The following is a 27083-nucleotide window of genomic DNA, read 5'->3' as shown; positions in this document are numbered from 1 at the left end:
GCACCAAGTAACGCGAGCCGCTTTTTGCTCTTCACAGAGCGAATGCGGTATCCATCGGGAAAACAACTTTTTTACACCTAATTGTTCATGCAAGATTATTTGTATTTGACTCATGCCAATGTCTAAAGTTGCCTGAATTTCGCGGTATATCACATGTCGATCTTCTTCAATCAGCTTACGCACAGCATCAACGTTTTCTTAGGTGACTGCAGTTTTTGGACGACCTTGACGGGGATCATCACTGAGCTTGACACGTCCACGTTGAAATTCAATAAACCAGCGATAAATTGTGGTTTTGGATGGGGCTTCATTACCAAATGCAGAAATCATCCGGTCAACACACTGTTTTTGTGTTAAAACACTTCAAAAGTCATAATAAATCATCGCTCGTGAATTTTCTCGAGTCAATTCCATTTTCTCAACGACTAAACAAGTTTGACAAGACCTTGTGATACGACCGAGAATCTTTTTTTAAATAAATAAATGGTATACGATTTTTAAAACCCTGGAGTTTGCAATTAAATAGATTTTAATATGACTGGAACAGTGGAAATATTCCATTCCCGATACTTTTAGTGCAGCCCTCGTACTTATTATTATTCTGTGCTTTGACCAACAACACTGTAACTATGCAATTTATGTATTTGTAAGCTGTTTGTTTTCTGAATAAAACAAAATAAAATAAAATAGGCCCTTTCCAGCCGGCGCCGTGATATACTTTATCGACGTAAAAATGTATGGGCAAATTCGATAAAATGACATGATAACCGCTTATCGCGGCGCGCATCCTAGGCCTACAGGGCACTTTTACACATCCCAAATATAGCTAACAGCTTCCCCTACCACCACTTTGAGACAGCATGTGGGCTGGTGTTGAGAAGAAGTGGCGGAAGAAATTGAATGACGTCAGCAATCTACGATTACAATAACTTGCACATGTCTCTTAAAAATAGTGGTTTCTAACCTTTTTTGGACCAGGGAGTACTTTGATTTTTTTGTTTTTCACAGTACCATTACCTAAAATAAGACTGAAACTTTAAACTTTACAAACTTTTTTTAAGAAAATCAACTTTGTATCGTATGGTTTGTATCATTTAGGATGTACAGAAGATGGAACAAGAATTAATAGTAATCCTGCCTGAGAAATTTCATATCGTTCGCGGCGTTTACCTTTGGTAAAATAGTTTTGATAGTTAGTCTTTGACAACACTAGGACAATCTTACCCCAAGAAATCGCCTGGACCAGTCACTCTCCTGTTGATGATGACCTTCATAATTTTCGCAAGCACTTCATAAGTGGGTCCTGACAACTCTTTGGTGATTTTCCCTTCATATTTCTCCTTCAGCTCCTCTCTGTAAAAAGAAAATAAGAATCAAGTTTGTGAAACTTTAAATGGATGATAATATTTTTATGCATAACAGGGCAAGTATTTGACCACAATCGCACCTGGTGGTTAATAATATGTGTCACAAGGTGATTATAAGATATAATCTTTAAAACTTACTCAGTAAATGGTAATTCCAAGCTGGTTTCCTCTTCAATGCCAAACAGCAGTACCAAATAGTGGTACCTGGTCTGACCCTGCTTGATGGGGGGGTCTAGGGAAACCACAAAGAACATTTGCCTCGTATCCTTATGGGGGAGCAGGAACAGACGTAACACGGTCGACATGGGTATCTTGTAGTCAAACGTTTTACCGTGGAGCTGGAAGAACGTCTGGAACACTTTGATGTCGTAGCGACCACTGGAATAAACAGGAGAATTTATGACAATAAATAAACATAGATTTGTTTGTGTAGGCAGGAATTTTAAGTGCATTTTTTTCTTACATATTATAGTCTATTCATACTGACATTGTTAATGTCTTTAATTAAAACATAATGATACATTATTTATAATCTGAAGTGGCTGTAGTTCTCTAGCCTATACACTCGAAATCTGGACCATGGTATATGTATTTCACAAATTCAGCAAATGTTGCACAATAGTTAATCAATATTGCATCAGTGGTCATATGAGGCATACCAATGCATATTATTATCTTGTTTGTGTTTTGTATAAAGCAGCACTTCAAGAGCCAAAGCACACGACGCCGGAGCGGTATCGCTGCGTCGTCTTACATATAAATATTTGTGACAGTCGCCGCGTCGCGCGATACGGCGAAATCTTTATAGTGCGGCGCCGCAACGCATTGTGTGCTTTATCTCTTAATCATCATACAAACCGAGGTGTGAGGCATTGCAGTTCCCTGAAGATGGCGATGGCATCCCCAGAGACGGATATGACGCTGGCCTTGTTCATGACCTGCTGGTGGAACGCCTCCACGGCGTCCATGTCTCCAGCCAGCTCATTGGTTGGGATGTGGAACCGCATCTCCATGAGAGATACTGGTGTGTCATCATTCTGAAATTGTAACACATTTATTTAAATGCCATATTATTACATGGAGTGAATCGACTAATCATGAGAATAATTACAATTTTAAACAATGGGCATACACTGTATAGTTTTAAGACAATAAGCTGCTAATGTAAATATGTTCCCGTAGTTTTGGAGCCTGTTCATTACAAACAAACAATTAAATCTTTCCATTTATAATATTAATATAAACTAACCTTTTTTTATGGGATAGGACGCAATCAAGCAGAGACCCTATTGCTAAAATGCTAATAGGATAAAAATTACCTGATGGAACTCAAGAGTGACTTCATTCTTGCCAGTGTTGCACTGTGAGACGTAGTGCAATGGGATCTCGAAGGCTGTATTTGTACCAACATTGAAGCTCAGCACGGCTCCGTTAAACTTAGCCGTGCCCCAGTTCCAGCCCTTGAGCGACAGCTCTTTCTCCAACATGTCCTTGTTGTAGTTTGCCTTGAAGAACTTGGCCACTTTCTCTTGTTCCTGGTTTTCAAACAATTTCATTAATTGCTTTACATCAACTTTATGAGTATTTCAATCTTGGTAAAGATTTGATGAAGATCTTGGTAAAGACATTGATAGTCTTAATTACAAAGATTTGCTTTGATATTCTTTATTCTCGTAGTTTTTTTGGTATGATTTAGTTGATTGCAGTATCCATAAGCTTGAAGGTATGAAATCATTGACTTTTTTCACTAATGAATAGAAGCCTTTTACTACCATACTATGTATGTGACAACTATTTAGAGTAAGGCCATGAATTTAAGGAGCTCAGAGCAAGGTGAATTCAGGAACAATGTGGATTCTAGATTTGGCTCTTACGATGATGTAGGATAGATATCATAGACATATTTTTGCAACCATGTTTGCAACACATTGTTTTTATGTTAATGTTACTAATGAATGAAGTGTTCATAAGATTTATTCAGCACTCACCCCTTCTTTAAAACCTCCATATCTATGTAGAGTGCCGTTTTTCATGAAGACACGAAGGCCCCAAGAGCCTATGAACTTCTGAAAGTTAACAAGCTCTATGTCGTTCGCTGATACTTGCTCGACCTTGCCAGTTTTGCTGTTTTTGAATATTATATTTTGGTCCGTCATTTTCAACCTCCCTGGAACCTAGAGGAAATGGTTAGGTTGTTAAAGAGAGGCAGACCATCAGTCACGTTGTAAACAAAGATATTTCTATGTATCTTACCATGGTTCCCTTAATTTCAGCAGACACATCGTTATATTCTAAGAACTCCATAACTTTACAATTTAAAGGACATACACCAGCGACTGTATAAAGTAAATTTAAATATTTTCCACGCGGAATCAATCGGCGTCCGACAAATTTTGTCGCCACAAAATGCGCCAAGCGGGTGAAGCGGGTGAAGAATGTCAAATAATAATCACAGATTAGAGAGTAATAATAATGTCAATCGGCCAAAACGTCAAAAAAATCATAGACTATATAGAAGTACGTGTCAAAATGAGACAATAGTGTTGTTCTTGACTGGCGAATAGGCACATTGCAATCAATCGAATAGGCATTTAAAGACGAATTATGATGAACATGACGAAACTTAAGAAATCGATTACAATTTAAAACATTATTAAAAAATCTCTCTAACCGTAGTTAGTACTTTCTGAAATCCAATGTTTTTTTTTGTGTAAAACGAGATTTGAGCTCAAACTGATATTGAGCTTTAAGCTATATTTTTTTCTGTGCCCTTTAGAAAAAAAATACTGACAGCTACGTCAAACGTCAAAACATTTGACAGTTGATTTTGTATCTTTTTGCGAACGGTCGTGTTTGTGCAATTCATAAATTATTCCGACTGCATTTATTTAAAAACTATACTTTTTTAATATTTTCCACATTTTATAAGTGAACGTAGGTAGATTACTGTGAAATTTTACAAAATTTAGTGACTGTTTTTAGTGTGCCTGGCGCCTTCTATCTGGACCTAACTGGGTCTCAGTCTGATCACATCGTACAGTTTTTGTAGGTGTGTTTTGCATGTGTGGACCTTATGGCGTCGCTATCGCTGCCGCGGGTCCTTCAGCTTAAGAAGAATAGTCTGGACGCCGAACGCGAACAGTTCGAAAAATTCCAGGTAAGCTAAATTACTACCTTCACAATTTTACATACAACAATCTACAAATTATGTGCAACTAATTTGCCACTGAGTTCTTAATGTATTTAACACTTAACAAAGAATTTTAATTTGAATGATTTCATTCTGCTGGTAAAAAAAAGTTTGTTTCTTTATCATCATCATAATATGAATGGAATTGTTCACAAAGCTCTTAAATTTGTAAGACACTAGAATTAACAACATTAATATTTTTAGTTTCAAACTTTATTGCTAGAACAGGGTATAAACGGCAAACTGAGTTTCAATTTTGTCTCCTAGTTGACCATTGGGCCAAGCGAAAATTGGAATAAGTGGCGCATAAAGGTTCATGTTATTATTTAACAATTGCAGTAAACTATAGATAATATGTTGACTGATTTCGAAACATTATGTAGGTAAAATTAATTCATTCATGTAAAAAAACTTTCGGTTTTTAGATAATAATACAATGGAATCACACTTTCCTATATTAATAGTATGGTTTGTAATGTCTCAGGTCACTCATCTGTTGTCATATTTCATAAGTATGGAATTGCATTTCTTTTCAGACAAACAAACACAATGAGATTTTTTAATTTGTGTTGTTTATTTATTCCCTGGGAATGAAACCCAGGAGATCCCAGGGATCTACCATCTCTAATTGAAATAGAATGTTTTATGGAGTAAGTATAAGACCCATTAGAAAATAACAGTGATACTTAACTAAGTATGAACTCCACCAACCTATACTGTCTGGCAAAAAGTGTGTTTTAGATTTGTGTTACACTCTCTGTGTGTTCTCTTTAACAATTTATGCATTTTTGTTATTAGTTGCCTAAAAATCTGTCTACACTATTATCACCATATTATTATCCATGAATAAGTTTAGTTCTTTTTGTGAATATTTTAGGCACCAGCTCTCACAATGCTGATCTATAGTTAAACAGATAATATTATACGAAATGTTATTTCCTAAGTATGTTACTGATCTGTTGTGAGAGAAATAAATAAATTATTTATTATTATTATTTCAGACTACTTATGGTAAGTCAGTATTCTATTCTACTGATAGTATCTATCATCAATTTATTTTTTTCTATTTAAAAACTTACTGGTACTTTATTTATTTATTTATTTTCTTTAATAGGAAAACATACAGCTTATATTATAATACAATTAGATACTTATTGACCTCACACCATTCCTAGTATTAATGACGTGTGTGCCAATTCCCCTATTGTAATTTACGTGATTGCCATCCCGCATTCCCGCACGGCAGGGGAAACAGCTTGTTACGCCACCGCCACGGATGGCCAGGCGTACTCGCACGCATGTCGCAAACCGACGTCGTTACGTCACGGACCGACAACACCTGAGCAAATGCTGACTTGAATGGTCAGTAATAGATGTAGATCAATAGTCGTCCGTCATAAAAGAAAAATCTAGCAATTAGGTATGCCATTCTCATTACAACTGACAATGCACAAATTAAGATGCTTTTGTTCATTAACATTTTTGAGAAGTTTAATATAAAACAGTTGTCTTAAGCCGAACCACCTGGCGCGTAAAACGGCGCGATTTGTGGCGCGATCGTTCTTGATCGTCGTACGAATTCCTTAAAAAATCTGCCATGTAAACCGCCCTTTAGCCGTCATCGCTCGACATCCGCTTCTCATGTTCATCATATAATCAGCTATCTTACCATATTCACCTTAGAACCAAGAAGTTTTGTGTCAATATCAAAGTCCTAGAAAGTTTATTTGCGTGGTCACCCCTTTTCTTTCTCTGTTATCTTTCCTTTCTTTCTTTTTCCTTACATCGCCACCTCTATGTATTGTACAAATCTTTACAACCTATTAATGTAATTCTTTATCATACTTTTCTTTTACCAATATTTGTGCCTTATTTGTCTGAATTGATATTCGAAAAAGTTTCATTATCAATCAACATTGAGGATAGCATCCAGATAACGATTGTTATGAATACTGTTCGATACCTTATCTACTTCGTTGTATGAGTATTACTTTAGTTTTGCTGTGGTTTTGCAGATATAAAGGTGTGAAAGAACGTTCTAGTAAAATTAAAGATCTTTTTCATTCTTTTTACGTCGTGTTATCACCAATTAATCCTGCTAGGTAAGTGTAACAATACCAAATGATATAAAAAATTTTGATGCGACATAGTTTTAAAAATAATAAATAAGGTGAATGAACTGTATAGGTACTAGAGATAAAGGCCTTTTATGACGTTCTTTCAATATAAGTACGTAGGTAATTCTACTTAAAATAAAAGCTAAAATGGAGAAAACAAAAACTACTTTTGTAATTACGAACGGTAAATTATGCGGATCACTTCACTGGTATCAAAACGATTGTTTTCTACCAAGTTAACCCACTTTTCTTTGCGTTACAAATGTAGGTAAATAAAGCGATATATTTTATCAATTGGAGAGCTGTCAAACTGGTCTCGAGTTCAGTAAACTGCCCGTAACTATGGTCTTCCGCCCACATCCCAACACGATTATCTCATCGTGATCCTCCTGTGTACGTCGCTCGACTATCACAAAAGTAATGCCGACAATGGGATAGCTGGAAGCCTGGTAGTCATGTTAAAAGTTAATATTTTTAACATCCCCCTTGTTCAAAATTCAAACCTGTAAGAAAAAACCTGCATTATTTATCATTCAAGGAACTAATTACGCAAAACAATCAACAACGATTAAATGTGCAATGATAAAGTCTCAAGACAACTTCTGATCTTTGTACGGCGATGAGTCACGATTCTTGACGGTATAAAGAGTTATGTGTTTTTTATATGTCCTACAAAGTGTTTTATTATGTTTTGTCGTAGAACGAACACACGACATTGAATTTAATCAGCAGAATCTTAACGCTAAAGTATAGTACCATTCGGCTGGATTTTTTTTAAATTTTCCTACATTAATCGAAAATTAATGGATTACTTATAAATTCTCAAACCCCCACTAAAATGACGATAACAACGTAGGTATGATTAAACGTGAGTCTCGTATTCGTGACCCATGTGAACCGTGTCAACCGAACCTGTACTGTGAAGATTTATAGACTGTACATACAAGCACATTCACATCATTCATTCCAAAGATATTCAAGAAGCCTTTGTTTCATTCGTCAGAAGCGCTGATAATTATCATGCATGGATTTTTGGATTTTCTCTCAAGTCGTGTACGACAGTGAGAAACGACGAACGAGCGATCAATTACTATGTCAACAGCATCACAATATCAAAGTGATATTGGCTCGCCCTCGCCGTTTGAGGTCGTGACATTATGCAGGTAACAGGGCCTCAGAGCGGTTTCCTTAAGCGAGTGCCGAGTACCTCCCACCAGGTGAGACCTCGATTGCGCTGATCTCAAACTTACATGCAGTTGCGATTTCGCGAACAGTCGATAACAGTTAGTTTGCACTTGTGCCGTGCAAAATTTTTCAATGACATTGTGCGGTTTAGTTAAAATTGCAGCTACCAACGAGAAACACTATGATTTTTTACTCATATGGCCGATTGGTTGAGTCTACATAGACTTAAATGACGTGAATGGAATGCCAGAGTCGCAAGTCGTTGTAGGAATGAGTAATGCTCATCTGATAGTGTTAGCATATGGAGTTTTCCTTCACGATGATGACTAAGCAGTCTCAAACCGCAATGTTTAGCGCATCTTAACACAACCGGTTTGTGTTTATTGGTTAGCTAGTAGTGCATTTGATATAGGCAATACTCATTGCTGATAGGATGTGAAATGCTCGGTATATGATACTGTGTACTGTCACATCAATCTTCGTTATAATACATTGTGTCTGCTGTACCTACAATGCCTAATAACGTAGGGTCAATGGATGTGCCTTGCTCCTAGCGCATTTACCCTTGGCTTGACGCTTCTCAAGAATCTGCCCTCTCAAGTTGTCTTTGGATGACATGTTATTGTTTGTAAACAGATAACTCAGATCTTCGTCATATTTACCTATCTATTCAAATAATATTTTGCTTGCTTATTTTGTCACATTAGTGCTTCTTCAATAGCTTGAATAGCTTCGGTTACATTAATGTATCTCTAGCCCGTCGTCATTGTAAGTAAATAAGTGTGGGAAAAACGATTTCCGCAGAATTTTCTCCCATATAAAGATAGCAGAATTAAAATACCAGCTCTGGACGACTTTCGTTCAATTTCACATCTTGATGTTCATTAGGCTTAGCCATATAAAGCGCGATCTTCGTCGGTTTCTTTGCGAGCTTTCTAATTATGGTCGTTTTCACACCCATGTTGCAGTTTGCTTCATTCACCATTCGACACAGTATCGTCCCACCGAGTGGTTTCTTTTTTACTGTTATCTATATGGCAGTTATGACAACCAGAATGCGTGAAGGTTTTGTTGATATTATCGCGCTCACTGGTCTGAATGGAAATGCAGAAAACCATGTACTAATTTCACATAACGGTTTTAAAAATAACCATACCTGGGTTGATGACCTAACTAACCTCGCAGCGCATCATCAGAATCCCAACTAATATTATAAATGCGAAAGTAACTCTGTCTGTCTGTCTGTCTGTCTGTCTGTCTGTCTGTCTGTTACGCTTTCCCGCTTAAACCTCGCAACCGATTTTGATGAAATTTGGCATAGAGATAGTTTGAGTCCCGGGAAAGAACATAGGATAGTTTTTATCCCGGTTTTTGAAACAGGGACGCGCGCGATAACGTTTTTCTGTGACAGACAAAATACCACGCGGGCGAAGCCGCGGGCGGAAAGCTAGTACAAAATAAACAAATTAGTTAAACACTTTTGGCGTCAATTGTAAGTGGCGGTAACATTCTTCTTTCGACTGATGACGGTCCATGACCCTTCGAAACAATAGGTGCTAAGTTGAGACGTACTTCAAAAAGTATTTACACCAACGTACACAACACAATCAATGTCCTCTACCTCAATGCAACTAGTAGCTGTATTACTAACATCCTTAGATTAATAAATCTAAGCTAACATCAATATTTACATAGTTGTATGGATGCGCGTGTGATGTAACATCACGTACTCGCGCTATCTGAGCAACATTAGCATGATTAATGTAAACAGCGGCAGATGGGAAGTGGGCCGGCGGCCGCTCGCTTGGGGGCAATCACCGCGTATCCTCTTCCGCCCAGCCTCCCGAATCTCCTGCCATGTGTAGTTTAACACGTACGGCTACAGAGGCGTATGCTTTACAGCAAAATCCTTGAATAAATTAGGACGTCAGAAGTGTCAGAACGCTTCAAAGGTCAATGCTTAACAGTAAAGTTGGTGTTTATGTTTGTTTCAATATCTTTGTTATTCCAATTATCGAAATAATTTATGATCACAAATTGTTTAAAAATCTCTCAGTCGATTCTGTATTTTCTGACAGGTTTTTTATGCTTGGTTTCATCTCGCAATTTAGTATCCAATTCTCATCAAGTCATTCAATACTTTCCGTGAAGAATTTCAAATCAAATCAAATCAAATCAAATATAATTTATTTGCATTAAATAGGGTTTCACAAAGTGGGTGTTATTACATTTTTAAGTTATTGTACTTATGCCTATTTAGCCATACCTACATTTCAAAGTTATGATTGTCTGTGCCGGACGGTTGATTCTTTCATCAAATTGGGGACTGTCGACTAGTCATGCTATGGATATTGTGGTTTCTGGGTTGTGAGTTCTTCACTGATTACCATCAGCATGGGCCTACTACCTACCAACTTCGTCAGCAATTTTACTGGTGACCGACTTAATTATGCGTCTGAATAGTTTACTGCATTAAACATCACACTTGCTAAATGTGGTAATAAATGCACGAGTATCGGAGCATGAACACATAGGTAATAATATGTAGCTACCTCAAGCTGACTTGTATGAAAATATCGAAATAGGTATTGCAAACTTTTTTACAGGACAGCTAAAGATATTCTTAGTTTCAGATCTCTACTCTTCTATCATTGCATCGACTAGACTAGAATCCGTAGAAGCTGTAGAGCTTGTCATCAAGGTAAACACTGTAACATCGTACAGTTGTAATGGATGCTATTTTGCAACAGAAGGGGCTAGTAGTTGCTAGTAGGCTGATACATGTATAATATACTGTCGGTCGACAGTACACAGACATCGTGAATTAACAATATTTCAAAGGAACCAAAGGCGGAGACGGTCTTACTTAACTCCTGTTGTCCCTTACACAATAGCAGCAAATTGCGAAATGATCACCATTGTGCCTCCGAGTTGTGGGCAGCTGATTATTGTCGGCTCAACTACACTTAGGGATGTGTGGGTGAACTGTGATCGTTTGTCCTTCCCCCCTAAACTAAATGCTAAATATGTGACAGATTTTTATGGAGTTTCAACAGATTCGATTTTCGATTCGATCAAAAAGTCCCACTTGTCTAGACCCACTGAATGAAGGTTTGTTCTACGTGTAAAGAAAAGTGCAACATAACCATTTTTGATGAAATAATCATTGGCAATCTGTGTTGAATGCTACTATTCTTAGAAAGGTAGCGAATATTCTGTGTAGCATCTACTTGAACTTGAATTAACACTAATTGAAAATGTGGCAGTAACTAAACCAAATTTTCGGTTGCAAGAATCCATAAATAGAAACTGGCAACTCTGGGTGAACTGTTACATAAAAGGAACTGACTTTCTAGGAAATTATAGACATGAGCTTTCGTTATCGCAAAATCGCCTAGCTCTACTTTATTGTGAAAGTTTTGCTGGATAATTGGTAATATTTTCTCAATGGATTCAGTTACTTTGATGACAAGATAAAATTAGGATAAACGGTACCCGTCTTCGAGATCCTTCGTGTCGTAGAAAATAGTAAAATTCAAACCAGGTGACAAAGTTTTCTTATGGTTCTTTGTAGAGAGATTATATTCAGGATTTGAACCAAAATATTTCCGATTTTGTATGGTGGTTTTAAATGGCGCTTGACAGTATTCTGTGGCGGGCTATTACCCGCAACCCACACGATAACTTGTGGTTGATTTATTAGTAGTACAATCAATCTATCACTAATATCCGTGATCACAAATCAGTGCTTTATAACCGAACCGAATACTTTGACAAATACATTAATATTCTTGTAATAAATCGCTACATTTAATTGAATAGTTTTCAAGTAGTGAAAACATTAATGCATTGATTGTTTTGTAATTTAGTACTTAGTAAAAAGTTTGAAGTGAACCAATCGTCAGATTGGATCGTAAATAAAACAGTAGACCGCTTCCGTCGGTCGTTGTGTTTATTTTGAACCACGCGTCGGAGATGCAGGCAATCTCGTAAAGTGCAGTATCCTCAATCCTGATTTAGCTCGGCCCGCGTGGGAGACCGCAGGGCTGCCAGGTGGCGTTTGTTTACACGTTTCCTAGCAAAAAAGAACCACGATGTCTGCTGCGGCCTGCGATGTTCGGTACAAAAAATATATTCTACGCCGATAATAAACAGGTGTTATCTACAAGGAAAATAATTATTGGCCTCCCAAACACTATAATAAATACTTACTTGCTTATTACTATTATTTACACCTTAGATTTAGTACTTTATTAAAACGTTACTTATTGAAATTAAGAGCACCTTATTCGATTCGTTAACAATAGAATAGAATAATAATGCGACTATTTTACATGAGTTATTATTCATATATTGTAATCTGTATTTTGTCCGTAACTGATATTATTCAGCTTATCGCAGTGGTTCTTGTATTATTANCGAGTTTGAAAATCACGTGACTATACGATTGGTGCTAGCGAAAGCGAGAGTTGCACCATCAAAGGCAAAGGTTACTATTCCTCGGTTGGAGTTGATTGGGGGCGTAATAGCCACGCGTCTTTGTCGCCAAGTACTAGATTCTTTAGGATTTCACTGTTCAACTTATTTCTGGAGTGATTCTACAGTAGTTCTCACTTGGATTAAAAAACAAGCTCCGTGGGCTACCTTTGTGCAAAATAGAGTAAAAGAGATTCGTAGCTCCACTAATGTAGATGATTGGTTCTACGTTCCGAGCCATCTTAATCCAGCCGATTTACCATCAAGGGGTTGTGACGCGAAGACTCTTCTTGAGTCGCAATGGTGGAGAGGTCCAGAGTGGTTAGGACTTCCTAAAGATCAATGGCCGAGGTGTGATACGGGAAGTATAGAAGACAAGGAAGCTTTCACAGAGTTAAAGCGCACAGCGGTTTGTTTAAATATATTAAATACTTCGACCTTTTTACAGGATATTCTTTATTTCTCGAAATATTCCAAAATAGTGAGAATGGTTGCATAAATTTTACGGTTTATTCACAATGTAAGAAATGCTAACGTTCATAATAGGAGGGTTGGTGCTATAAATGCTGAGGAATTGGATCAGGCAGAAATATTAATCATGAAGTTGATCCAGCAACAGAACTTAGAACGGATTAACAGTAAGAATTTAACGATTTTAGAAGATAGCGAAAATATTTTGCGGCTTAAAACAAAATTGTTACTTTTAGATACGACACAAGGTGTTAAAATGCCAATTGTGTTACCGAGTAGTCCAATAGTTCGTAGACTTGTCGAAGAACGTCACATTTTATTGCAGCATGCAGGGTTGAATATCCTCATAACAGATCTTCGACAACGGTTTTGGATTGTTTTTTGTTGTCAGTGGCTTTGAAGAAATTTTGACTTTGACTTTGAACCGTGTACTTAAATGAGTTTACAGACGTAATCGCTAGCGACTGCGTAAAAAATCTATGACAAATAGTTATTGAGAGGACCGCTAGGGGCGCTGTACAATCTGGCATATCTTTTTTACGCAGTCGCCAGCAAGTACGTTTAGGCTGAGTCGAACAATCCTACTTTAACAATAACAAACGTCGAAAATCTGTCAAAAAACACCGGTTATCGTTATAGTCACGGTTAAAGTTAGGTGGTGCAATTCAGCCAATGTAAAATCATGTAATGCAAACAGTTCTTAAAATACACACGACACGTGGCTCTAAAATACTTTGTAGAAAACATCCCATGACTTGAGTTGGCGAATAATCAATTCCGCCCCTACTAAAATAGTAACGACCAAAATAATTTAGTTTTAGTTACTAAAAGTTTCAGAATCGGCCCGTCTCCGAGTGTTCATTAATTTCAAGTGTAAAAGGCCGTGAATAATCCTTCATGACTTCGTGGTTTTGGAACTCGAGCGCTCTGGAATTGTTGCTTCAATTTGCCAGTTTGGGTAAAGTTTTTTATAATCGTCACGTGTTTATAAAATAGCAGAGAGTAGTGTTTTGTTTGGATCCAAATAGTGCTAATTAAGTGCATCTGTTAAGTTACAATTTAGCCCTTCAGTTTAAGTGTCACTCAATCTATGAAATCACAAATAAATAAATTTTGTTTTTTCTGTACGCCAAAATTACTTTTTGTAGCTGTATTGATGAATGTGAAAGAATAGGAAGGAAAAGTGCTTTCTAACTCAACTTCAAGTTACTGCCTAAAAATTTTCGCTTTGTGCCTAAAAATCAGAAACAGAGATATTTTAACTAGCACAAAATGTGAAACAGTAAAAAGTTAATTACAAATAGTCCTATATTAATCAGGTGATCCGTCTGCTTGTTTGCCCCCTGCCCCATGAAAAAAAACGTAATAAAATTAGTCAGTCATGTGAAATAGAATAAGTAGTCATAATTTTGAATAATTTCACTTTTTTCATGTTTTTATATAAACTAGCATCCAAGAGTTATACTAAAGTTTTTAATAAGCTACAAACAACATTATACCGACTAAAGCCAGTACAATAGCAATAGAACAGCGTTAAGTAAATTTTATAGACGGAAACAATAAAAGAGCAGTACAAAAGATACGTTAGACACTATAACGGAAAATTATACAAACAATCTAAAGTACCCTGAGAGCCACATAGTTACACGTAAGGGTCTACATTGATATAAAGAACATGAAAGAGACAGGTACAATGAAAAATCGGATAATATTTTCAACATAATGAAGAGACAGATAAAAGTAAAAGGTAACATATTTTTACTTGTTCTTATAATTTTTAAAATGACGATTTTAGAGTAGTCTATAATAAAATTATTAAATCAAATCAAAACTCCTGGTATAACTGGCATATTGACAGTTTCATTATGGGAAATATGTCAAAATAACTGACGATTTATTCTGAGATTAATATTTACTCTTGTTTGGTCGAATCCACCCTTAGTGGCTTAAATTATTTATGATATCTACTGGTGATAAAATATGTAGTCAGAGTCGGTGATAAAATTTATTTATTTATTTATTTATTTATTTATTTATTAGGTACACCAACAAAGTCACATACACATACAGTTCATACATTTTAACATGACATTTTAAAATTTAAAAAAAGGTCATCAAAAATATTTGATTTTTTATCAGTCATAAATCATAATCTTTGCTTTCAAAAACTATTTATTACTAGCTGTGCCCGCTACTTCGTACACGTGAAAACCCGTTTTCGCCACATTTTTCATTTTTGCTCTGCACCTATTATAGGTGTACCAGAATCTCATGGCAAACAAAAATATTGGAAAAGTGTGTTTTTCATATGGCAATTGTCTATGGTTTNTCATAACAGATCTTCGACAACGGTTTTGGATTATAGGTATTCGCAAACTAGTAAAATCAGTTTTAGCCAGTTGTGTAATATGTAGACGTTATTCTGGAAAACATGCGAATGCGCCGACTGCACCTTTGCCAGTTGATCGTTTAGAAGCGGCGGCTCCGTTTCAAATTACAGGCATTGATCTGGCAGGTCCTTTAATATTGCGAAATAATGAAAAGTGTTGGATAGTTTTATTTACTTGTGCCGTTTATAGAGCTGTGCACCTTGAATTGACCAAATCCTTATCCACCGAAGCATTTCTTATGTGTTTTCGTAGATTTATCGCTCGCCGGGGTCGCGTGTTAACTGTTTATTCTGATCACGGGACCAATTTTGTCGGGGAAAAAAATCTACTTGCTTCTTTAGACTGGGAGAATATTCAACGCGAGTCGGCAATTGGTCGCATCAATTGGAAGCTAAATATACCTACAGCCCCATGGTGGGGAGGTTTTTGGGAGCGTCTGATTCGCTTGATGAAGGATCTGCTGCGTAAGGTCTTAGGGAAATCTTGCGTGACATATGACGAGCTAACTACGATCCTTTGTGACTGTGAGGCGACAATAAATGCCAGGCCATTAACGTATGTAGGAGATGACAGCTGTAAGGAGTTGGCTCCTCTCACTCCTGCAAATTTTTTAAGTCCACTTTCACATTCAGATGCGAATCCTGATCTGGATCAAATCGACGGCAATTATTTGGGCACACGGGTACAATATCTAGCCAAATTAAGGGCAGCTTTCAAACGTCGGTTTGTAGCGGAGTACCTCACTACTCTGATTCAAAGGGGGAACGACAAAACTACGTCTCCTAACATAAGGTTGGGAGACGTAGTTTTAATTGAAACGCCGGAAAAACGAGTGAAGTGGCCATTGGGTAGAGTCGTTGAAATAAGATGCGGCAGGGACGGAATCCCGAGGACCGCCATGGTAGAGACGGCCACGGGAAGAAGGGCACGTCCTTTCCAGCGGCTGTATCCTTTGGAGGTGTCGGCAACTACCCCTTTATAGGAAGTTTTAAGTTTAAGCAGTGTGTTCTTTTTATTGTATGTTTTTATTTTTATTTTTTACACATGCAATAGAATGTAATTTGTTTTTTCATTTATGTTTGTTTAAACTTAATTGTCGCATGCGGAAGATGTAGACAAACCTCCTTTTTAGTTATTTATGGTTTTGTCTATTTATTTTACTTTTTTACTTTTGTCTTTTGGTTGCATTACAATGGCGTAACAAGATTGCTGTGTTTTAATTTCTATTCACATTTTACATAAGTTTTGCCCTTTCTTTAACATCATTGTACATAATTAAATCTCACATTGTATGGTAGATCAATGTGGGTGGACCCTGAAGGGCACATATTATCTAAATCTTAAATCCTTTCTCTCTGAAATACTGCTGTTTTAAGTTGTATGTTATTTAATGCATAGTAATACGTCCTCTTTTTCTAACATTTTTGTCCCGGGTTACCAAAGATGAAACACTGGGCCTTATTAGTTAGGTAGATAGGCAACCTGTCTTCAACCTAAAAGTGAACTTTCTGTGGTCCCTTTTACCTCGAAAATATTAGTTTAACCTACAAGCGCACCATATAAGTGAATGACATTGTTAATTGCAATGTTTTCGAACTGTCCTTATTGTTTGACCCTAATCTGCAGCGGTCGGTCGGTCGCTAATCCTAAGCACAGCTGCTAAAATAACTAGAAGCCGTACGGTGTCGATTGTTTCTATTAGCTAGCTTATGTGACTTGTCTATCGATTAGAGTCTTTGTTTTGGTGTGGCTTCTAGAATAACTTAATTGGGGGTTCACTAAAACTTATTTCTCATTATGCTTAAAGAGCATAATTTCATTGGACAGACATTACCATATGAAAGCGTGGATTTTATCCGAAAATGAAGTCATTTTTCCTAATATTTTTGAAGTTTGCGTTAGTTATTTTGGAAATTACCGGGTGTCTCCAGTGACAGTGCTCTACGCCCGATACAGTTACATGAATGATGCCAGAAGTTTACTATAGCATGTCAATAATGCATCTTACAAACACACGCTAATTGAGCCCTATTTAATATGTAAAAGTAGGTCACACTACTACGTACTCGGCACTTCTACTTTAAACCTGCACCTCTGGGTCACCTGATTGTGTTTCTGACCTATATATTTTTTGTTTCAGGTAACCTCCACTTGCAAGTTTACGGAACACTTCATTTGCTTTTAAACTAGCCTTTGCATAAAGGCTTTGCTTGCAAAAAGAACCAGGTACAATACCCTGTGACTAATGTTGCAACAACACAATACTTGCGGAACTGTCCAACACTGTGTACCTAGATGACATTGTGATACTACTAAATGTGTTAATTAAATAAACTTTTGTTTCTGACATTGTTCCTGATCCTATTGTTACGATTAAAGTAACGGATGTTTCTCTACTTATCTACATACGTACTAGCGTTTTAAACTAGGTTGATTTTATGCATGCAAATTAAAAACAGATTTTACTGTTAAAGCTTCATGATGATGCATTTTCTTGCTGTTCTCATTTCGCATAATGTTTCTCAGTTTAGTTTTTTGTTTTGCGAGTACAGTTCAGTGACTGTAGTTTCTTGTTATTCTAAAATAAGCTGTCACTTTATAACACGTTTTTATTTTTTTACTGAAAAAAAATGTTTCGTTTATTTTCTAAAATGTTTTATTGTTCACATCTATGCATGTTCCTTGTGTCAACACTAACATTACTAAACTAGTGTGGCGCCTCATCTTTTCAGCGCCATACCACCGCACTTAACTAATGCATGCCGCTGACTGAGCAGAGCACTAACACGTTGCTATGGCGACCACCAACAACAACGACAAACGCTTCTACCAGTTGGTAAGTTCATTAACTTGTTCAATACATCACTAATTATGGGTTAACCCGTAATAAAACAATGGTAATAGGGTTAAAGCCACATTTAATTGGGTTAAGGTTCGAAAACAATGAAAAAATTGAACTTATTATGGCTGTTATAAGGGGTTAATAAATCTTACAAGTTCAAATCAAATCAAATTTTTTTTATTAACTCTTCACAATTCAAGTACACAAAGACAATACAAATCAGGCCAAGTTTAAAAAGGTCCTTCCAGGTGTCGCCTTGAAAGAGGAGGGCAGTGTCATCGGCAAATGTGAAGACCCTACCTCCTAGGAGCTGTATTTGACATAGGTCATTGATATAGGTCAGGAATAGGGAAGGGCCGATTATACTGCCTTGAGAGACACCATAAGTAATCCCGGTCTCCCCACTTACCCAGTTGTCATTTTTTTTAACTCTCTGCGGTCTATTATTTATGAATTCCTCAAAGAGCTTCAAAGGAAGGCCTCTGATACAGTGCGCTTCTAATTTATTTAGCAGGCGAGATATTGGGACCGTATCAAAGGCCTTATAGCCAAGTCAAGGAAGAGCACAAGTAATTTCCTCCTGTTGTCAAGAGCCTTGATGATAAAGAAAGTTGTGCTAGAGTCGCTCAATAAATCACTCACAGTTCAGTTTTTAATTCGAGTTAATTTTGAAAAATTACATTGCAGCGCAACGCTCACGTCCTTCGATTTATTGTATTAAGTCTCGTATCGACACAATAAATACTATACATTTCTTACTTACTTATTAGTTATTAAATGTTTGCTGTTTTCACGTGTCGTATGTCACTTTACTCGATCAAAATTAAAATCTGCACTTTATGATGTAGTGTTTTACTTTCAGATGTTTTTCTTGTATCTTATTATCTATACAAATGTCAATCAATTCCAGTAAAATAAAACAAGTAGTAAAATAAAATAAAATAGAGTAGAAAAGTTACGTTCGTTACATGATTTTTATTTTCGTAATTAATATAATGAGTATTAATAACAACTAACATTCCTGAAAAATATCGGCATCGAAAAAGACAGAAGCGGTCTCTAGCCTACATAATAAATAAAATACTTTCATTGAACGCGTCTATCCAGTTCACTTAGTTTTAAAATACTTAAATGTGGTTTTGCAACCTTACGCGCTGTTAACTTTAGATAGTCACGCAACATTTTTATTACGATATCGAGACAAAAAATACCTAACTAAAAGTATTTTCTGGACGAATAATGACTTTAGATTTCGTCGAAAAAAGGGTTAACTCAAAAAGATTTAGCAAGAAACTGGTGCATGACAACATTTGCGTGATCGAGGAACATAACGTTTTTTGTTCGCTATATTTTTTGCACCGAGTGGCCTTGCGAACGCTTGAAAATTAAATGCTAATCCTATTCAGTTGGTTGTAATGTGATGCAGAATGCATTCTTAACGGCGTATAAATATACATCAATGGTTAATTTAATTCACTACATAGGTATTATACAAGTAGGTACGTGTAATATGTAATCAATCTCCGTGTGTATAATTAAGTATACTAATTATCATCATAATTTATCATATTAAGTCACCTACATTAAAATCAAAAACTTAATTAGGTAAAGCAAATTAATGACAATAGTCGTATTTTGCTGTAATAAGTAAACAGTGACTTATTTAATAGACACGAACAATAGGTAGGAACTTTATATTTTAACTAGCTTCTGCTCCCGGCTTCGCCTTTGTTGTTTTACATAAAATACCCAGCTATACTTCATACGGGTTCGGTGTAATCTCCTTAAAAGGTTTACGGGATATTGCTTTAAAGTTATCGCACGTGTATTTATTTGCTGTTCTGCCCGGCCCTTGCGAAGGATTTAGTTATCTATCCAAGGAAGAGATAAGTCTAAGATAATAATATACATAAATAGTGACTCATATGCGTATGTTTTTATCGTAAATTATTTTTAATTTAATGTGATTAGTCATTATTCGTGTATGATTAATATATTTCTTTATTTTTCTTTATAAATAAAACGTTTTCAGTTGCTAAATTGTAAATATCAAAGAGCAGATACATATCTATTTATACCTCATCACTCGCAGTGGTGGTAACCACACGTGTTTACATCGATTTAACTTACAGGACATTAAACATTGTATCTGTTTTACATCTTTCTTAATCCCATAATACCTATCTACCTAATTACTGCGTATACATAGTATTTAGGCAGTGCCTTCCTAGGAAAACTAGAGTATTGATGAAAATCTGTCATTTGAAAATTACAAATACCAACTGCCTATCTTAAAATAATACTAATGCTCGCCACTGATTCATAGATTAGCAAAAATTAGATTATAATATCAATATGGATATAGTGTGGATAATTGTTTTGGAGCTGGTACCTACTTCCTTTTGAAATATCAACTTTCAAATAAACTTTGATATTCATACAATTCCTGGAAATCACCAATTTGCGTCATAAGATCTTCCAAGCGCGTCATTGTTACCGCCTGTTTGTTGATTTGTTGAAATATTTATGGTGCTCGCTATCAGCATTGAATACATTTCTGAATGTGTTTTACAGAAATCTTGAATAATACAAAATACTTCTAATACTTGTCCTACTAGAGTTGGGACATATCTATAAGACAACAATAGGAGTTGAAAAATCTAATGTTAATGTCTACTGAAAATGTAGTATTTTCTGGTTTCCTATTATAATAGAGTTCTTATATTAGTACGTATAATAATGGTAAAATATTTGTTATTTCTTGCAGACATTGGCCATACAGAAGGCCATCAACTCGATCGAGACCCCGGTGAAGGAGAAACATGTCCGCAGCACCATCATCGGCACCTTCCAGGAACAGAGCGCCATCACTTACTGGGTAAGGAAGAAACTAGACGTCCACCAAGTCCCAATTCTAAGACATCTGCGGATAATATCCTTTTGTAAATGTAGACAGATTTTACTTATTATTTATTCCCTATGCCCTATACAATAGTACAAGATAAGAAGACTATTTCTTCCTTTCTCGTCTAATTAAAACATAAAGGTGGGTACACTAGAGCATTTACTTGTAACAGAACAACGAGCCGCTCTATGATATGTTCTAGTATCATCTATCATCACCTTTTCACGAACCAAACGTGGTTGGGAAACTGAACTTTTACCTATATTGTGTACAATTCGTAAGAAGGTTTAGAAATGCTCGAAATAATGCTCTAGTTACTAGAGTTATAGGTACTAGAGTCTAGTACCTATAACACTCATCTTTATGGCTAATAATTTTACACTCGATATTTGATTTAGAATAGCCCAATTTCGATTTAGCATTCTTTCCATCCCTCATCAGCATAGCATAGCATGAATAGCATCTCTTTACACACAAGAAAACTTTCACGTCAAATGTGATCGGTGTATTCAATTCCATGCTTGTCTTGACTAATAATGTTTCCCATTGCCAGATGGTGGCCATCCGCCTGCCGCTGCAAGACAACCGCATCGTGGCATGGAAGTTCTGTCACGTGACGCATAAGCTGCTGCGTGAGGGTCACCCCGCGTGTCTCGACGACTCACAGCGGCACATCAATATGATCGAGAACCTCGGCAAGCTGTGGGTGAGTTGGCGACTACAGGCCTAGATAGATAGATAAACCTTTATCGAGGCATTTTATCGATTTTGCACGATAAGTTATCATGGCGCCTTGTCGCCGGGCTAGTGTAGCGTATAGCTGAATCAGTGCCTGTAATATGGGAGCGATACGTATGACGTGACAGAGCATACAAGTCTAAAGCATATCTGAAGCTTTGCTGACTTTACAACATGACAAGACCGCATCTTGGCGTGGAAGTTCTGTCACGTGACGCACAAGCTTCTTCGCGAGGGCCACCCCGCGTGTCTCGACGACTCGCAGCGGCACATCAACATGATCGAGAACCTCGGCAAGCTGTGGGTGAGTTGGCGACTACAGGCCTATAGATAGATAAACTTTTATCGAGGCATTTTATCGATTTTGCACGATAAGCCCTTACATTTGTCGGATACATCGTCGATAAGATTTTATTATTGGTCGTCTATAAGGTTTCGCCACTGACCCATTGATTGTTCTGAAGCAGTGGTAGTAGGGTTAATTGTCACCGTTATAAATTGTCACTCAGTGAGCAATAAATATTTTGCATTTGAGCGGTACGAGAGAGGTGACATGAAGTGACAGAGCATACAAGTCTGAAGCACATCTGAAGCTTTACTGACTTATGACGTCGCAAAAACGCCCTCCCATGCCACTCCTATATCTCAAGCACTGACTCAATCCCGTTCCCGTATTTGTGACAAAAATGAAAGAATGATAGCCGCCCCTGAATGTACCGAAATGGGCGGGGCATATAACTAAACGTCTCAACGTCAACATAACCACGCACGATTGCCCTGCGAAACGTCAGAAAAGAAGAGTTTAGTCTCTATAACTATCTATCTGAAAGTTCATATTTGCAGGTCCACCTCCGCGAGGGTTACGGGCGGCTAGTGCACCTGTACTGCGCTCTGCTGGTGTGCAAGCTGAAGTTCCACGCGCGCAACCCGCGCTTCCCCGGCAACCTTCAGCTCACGGCTGATGAGCTCGATGCTATCGCCGAGAACGACGTCAACAACTAGTGAGTGATCTTCTACACTCGCGAGCAAAAGGATGGAACCACCATAATAGCTTCAAGTGATCATCTATATATACAACGTGTCCCAAAATTCAAGGATAAGCCGGCGCCGCAGAGTGGACCTAGTCATGACAGCTTTAGGAAAAATAAGAAAAAAAATCTATCTCAATTATTTTTTTAAGTTACACAATAAATTATGAAATTCGTCGAAAATTGACACCCCTTATGAAATTTTACATTACCACGACTACAATTTTTCAAATACTTCAGTTTTTTTGTTTGTATCGGCAACTTAAGTACCTAGTGCTGCTGTCCACCCCAATTCTTAAAACCCTCAGAATCCTTGCATTTTTTACACAAAAGTTAATCAAAATATGATATTTCCTTAAAATTTTGAACGATTTTTACTTACACTCCACTTTGACTCGTCGTTTTGTAAAAAAACAGTATGAACACTATTGCGGCAAGTTTTTTATAAAGTTGACGCAACTATCCAAGATTCCGAAATGGTATAATACACTAAGAAAACTAGTCGCAAAAAAGATATGCGTACCATTTTTACAAGCACTTCGCTTGTTAGTTAGTATGGGATAAATCTTGCAACTGAATTTAAAACCAGTTCTCCTTAACCAATTGAGCTGAAATTTGGTATACTTGTGTAAGTACGATGAAAATGCAATATTATGGTACCATTGAGCTGAATGGAGACTGGAGGTGGCCATAGGAACTTCTAAACGAAACGGCGGAATTGCATCTAGTTTGGGTTCGTTGGATTTGTCTTTTCGAGCACTTTAGTGCTAGATGATGTCCAGGGTCCTGATGATGAAGTCAATTATAATTTTCAAACGAAGTCAAGCTTGTTTTTAAAAAGGTTTTTTTTATTACAACTTTATTTTAAGCTTTTTAGTTGTTTCTCAATCTCATGGCCTAAGTGCTCGGGAAGACAAATCCAACGAACCCAAACTCGATAAGCTTCCGCCGTTTCGTTTAGGAGTTCCTATGGCCAGCTCCTGCCACCTCTTGACTTCATCATCAGGACCCTGAACATCGTCTAGCACTAAAGTGCTCGAAAAGACAAGTCCAACGAACCCAAACTAGATGTAATTCCGCCGTTTCGTTAAGAGTTCCTATGGCCACCTCCATACTCCATCCAGCTCAATGGTACCATAATATTGCATTGTCATCGTACTTACACAAGTATACCAAATTTCAGCTCAATTGGTTAAGGAGAACTGGTTTTAAATTCAGTTGCAAGATTTATCTCATACTAACTTACAAGCGAAATGCTTGTAAAAATGGTACGCATATCTTTTTTGCGACTAGTTTTCTTAGAGTATTATACCATTTCGGAATCTTGGATAGTTGCGTCAACTTTATAAAAAACTTGCCGCAGTAGTGTTCATACTGTTTTTTTTTTACAAAACGACGAGTCAAAGTGGAGTGTAAGTAAAAATCGTTCAAAATTTTAAGGAAATATCATATTTTGATTAACTTTTGTGTAAAACCTGCAAGGATTCTGAGGGTTTTAAGAATTGGGGTGGACAGCAGCACTACTTAAGTTGCCGATACAAACAAAAAAAAACTGAAGTATTTGAAAAATTGTAGTCGTGGTAATGTAAAATATCATAAGGGGTGTCAATTTTCGACGAATTTCATAATTTATTGTGTAACTTAAAAAATAATTGAGATAGATTTTTTTTTCTTATTTTTCCTAAAGCAGTCATGACTATGTCCACCCTGCGGCGCCGGCTTATCCTTGAATTTTGGGACACGTTGTATAAAAGAAAGTCGTGTTAGTTACTCCACTCATAACTCAAGAACGGCTGAACCGATTTAGCTGAAAATTGTCAGGGAGGTAGTTTAGAGCCAGGAGAAGGACATAGGATACTTTTTATCCCGTTCAAAATTAAAAAAAAAGTCTGCTTATTTATTGCCATTAAGGCGGAACAAAGTTCGCCGGGTCAGCTAGATAGAACTAAATGACCCAAAGATACATAGTTTACATAAATCATTGAGTTCTTCAGATCGCTCGGAACAAAGCACAGGATGATTCCATACTTTTGCTCGTAAGTATGTAACTTCCATATCAGCAGGGCTATTCCCAAACGCTGTACGTAGTTTCCGGTCTATCTGATACCGTGCGAGAGAAGGATGGCAACATTCGAAACCTTGGATAATGTTTTTCGGAGTTCATTTTCCGCAGAACCTATAGAAACATTTTTACTAAATTAATTAACAGTAACTAAATTAAGTAACAGCAGTACGCCGTTTAAAAACAAATAACTTGAAAAACAGACTAATCCATTAGCAGACTATTAACATCCTCTGGTACTTTTGATTTTCACACACTGATCACTCGAATGATTTAATTAATGTAATTTCGCATTAATAGCAAGGTTGCTTGTAAAAATTCAAGTAAACATTATGTTATATTTCTCTCTTACAGTTTCCAGATTTGCGTAGAACTGTTCGACTACATGGATGACATCCTTACCCTACAAGCGGCAGGTAAATATCATTATTTTTTTGCATTGTTTTCATCTTTATTTCTTAGAAATTAAGGGTGCCTTCAAATTAGAAGCAGCGGCGCCACTGCAGACCTTTCTCACGCCTCTAATTTGAACGCGGCTTATGCGCCTACATTGCGATTTTGATCTTTATTTCTTAATCATTAAGTGCGTTTGNATGCTTTGATTTGTGGGTAACGGTGGGTAAGTATGTGAAGTGTCAATTTGACCAAACAAATTATTTGGGATATAATATTTGGCAACATAAAACATTTGCTATATGAACATTTGCCAAGTAAAATTTGGCCAAATGATAATTGGACAAAATGAATCAGTTGCGAAAAGTACAGTTGCTAAAAGTTCATTTGGGAAATGAAACTTTGGCGATAAGTTGTTTGCGAAGTGAAATTTGGCGAAAAGTAATTTGGCCAAACGGAAGGATACCAAGGGACTCACTCCTCGGCGCCANACCATAGTATTATATCTATATATATAAAAATGAAACCCGTTTCGCGTTGTCACGGCATCACGTGTGAACGGCTGAACCGATTTCGATAATTCTTTTTTTTAAATGTTTGTGGAAGTCCAAGGATGGTTCTTACGGAAAAAAATATTAAGAAAATCTCTACGCTAAGGCGGTACGAAGTTCGCCGGGTCAGCTAGTTGTCATATAAATGTGAATAGAATAGAATAGAATAGAATAGAATATTTTATTGATGTAATACACTGTAACATTTTATATTGAAACCCTGGCTCCTAAACTAGTGTAAACTGTATTTCAGGAGCCAGTGTCTTCCCAATAGGTGAATACAGACAGTTGTTGATATATATTACACATCTCAAAGTACATAATTACTCGATTTTTTTTTCTTATTATGGTGAAGTTAAATTAAATTTAGCAACCCAGTGTGTGTGTGTATGGTGTGGTGTGATGTGGTGTGGTGTAGTGTGGTATAGTGTGTGTGATGTGGTGTGGAGTGTACTGTGTAATGTACATTTAATTGCCAATTTTCATGATGTATCATCAGAAGTGCGTGTAATTCAGATTCTTAGACTTTATTACATAGATCGTTAAAAGACTTGCAAGTCGACCTAATAAAAGCGTGTTAAAAATATGACTAGAGAAAATAAATTGAGTTTGAATCGCGACATTACACACAGTAACTAAAAGTATAGGAGGATCTTCAAATACATACAAAACTATAAAAAAAAAAATAAGAGTACTAGGACAATGGAAAGTGATGGACCAGAATGAGGGTGATTAATCAGAAGCTAATAGTAATATTATGGATATTGAAAATAGTAAAACAGTGAAGCAATAATGATCAAATGATTAAAACAAAGCGCCTAATAAAGAAGCGCCTCAAAAGTTAATTAAATAATAAATTGTATTTATTTCAAATTAAAACAAGGAAGGGATATAGTGTATAGACATTTGTCTCGAGCGCATACGTCACAGCCCAGTCAGCGGTGGGGGCATTCGGCGTCCGACCGTGGTGCGGGCAGGTCGTGCTGTGTGCGTAGGCGAGCCAAATAATAATCTAATGGCGGAGATAAAGGTGTACAATACAATAATCACACGAACATTTCGTTTGCAGTGTCCTGTGAAAAACCGATCCGTTCAAAAAACGGAATCTGACTGCACACAAGGTCAGTTTTGCAGACTCCAGCAATGCAGGATCCTGAAACCTGATTGCCGTTGGAAAGAGCCTGTTTAAATTGGGCTCATTTGGGCTGACTATATAAATCTTAGAGCGGTTTTTTTTAGCATTGTCTCCTCTCCACTTTGCGATACTACCATCCCTTCCCCCACTGTGGTTAAGCCTTAATATGCAAATGTGTAAGTAAACGTGTCATGTCCTTTGTAACGGTAGTTGTCTTAAGTTGAGCGCTGTTT

General features: G+C 36.9%; 2 protein-coding genes across 9 annotated transcripts in view; one reads left to right on the top strand and one right to left on the bottom strand.

Annotated features, from left to right (window-relative positions):
- Ssrp (structure specific recognition protein) overlaps positions 1-3812 on the bottom strand; it is a 13888-nt gene extending 10076 nt beyond the window's left edge. For all 3 annotated transcript variants that reach the window (XM_028317575.1, XM_028317573.1, XM_028317574.1), the window contains exons 1-6: positions 3621-3812; positions 3356-3541; positions 2687-2902; positions 2226-2404; positions 1506-1745; positions 1225-1353 (exon numbers count right to left, since the gene is read on the bottom strand). In XM_028317575.1, coding sequence (XP_028173376.1) covers positions 1225-1353; positions 1506-1745; positions 2226-2404; positions 2687-2902; positions 3356-3541; positions 3621-3671 — 1001 coding nt within the window. In that variant the 5' untranslated portion in view covers positions 3672-3812. The remainder of the gene's footprint in view (positions 1-1224; positions 1354-1505; positions 1746-2225; positions 2405-2686; positions 2903-3355; positions 3542-3620) is intronic.
- A 371-nt stretch (positions 3813-4183) lies between these two features.
- LOC114362271 (huntingtin-interacting protein 1-like) lies at positions 4184-25255 on the top strand. 6 transcript variants are annotated; one of them, XM_028317585.1, is made up of 8 exons: positions 4421-4524; positions 17337-17422; positions 17929-18032; positions 20806-20916; positions 21497-21547; positions 21884-21985; positions 22525-22682; positions 25126-25255. In XM_028317585.1, exons 3-8 carry the CDS (start codon positions 17991-17993, stop codon positions 25238-25240), a joined length of 579 nt encoding a protein of 192 aa, XP_028173386.1. In that variant the 5' UTR covers positions 4421-4524; positions 17337-17422; positions 17929-17990; the 3' UTR covers positions 25241-25255. The 6 variants fall into 6 exon arrangements, with proteins under 6 accessions (XP_028173384.1, XP_028173382.1, XP_028173387.1 ...); XM_028317584.1 differs by lacking the exon at positions 4421-4524 and adding an exon at positions 6546-6659; XM_028317586.1 differs by lacking the exon at positions 17337-17422 and having other exon boundaries at positions 4186-4524.
- Positions 25256-27083: the final 1828 nt, after the last annotated feature.

This window comes from Ostrinia furnacalis, unplaced genomic scaffold (genome assembly GCF_004193835.3).
Source record: "Ostrinia furnacalis isolate ACB-3 unplaced genomic scaffold, ASM419383v2 OfSCF6310, whole genome shotgun sequence".
Classification (NCBI taxonomy): Eukaryota; Metazoa; Arthropoda; class Insecta; order Lepidoptera; family Crambidae; genus Ostrinia; species Ostrinia furnacalis.
This window is presented reverse-complemented; position numbering and strand designations above follow the sequence as displayed.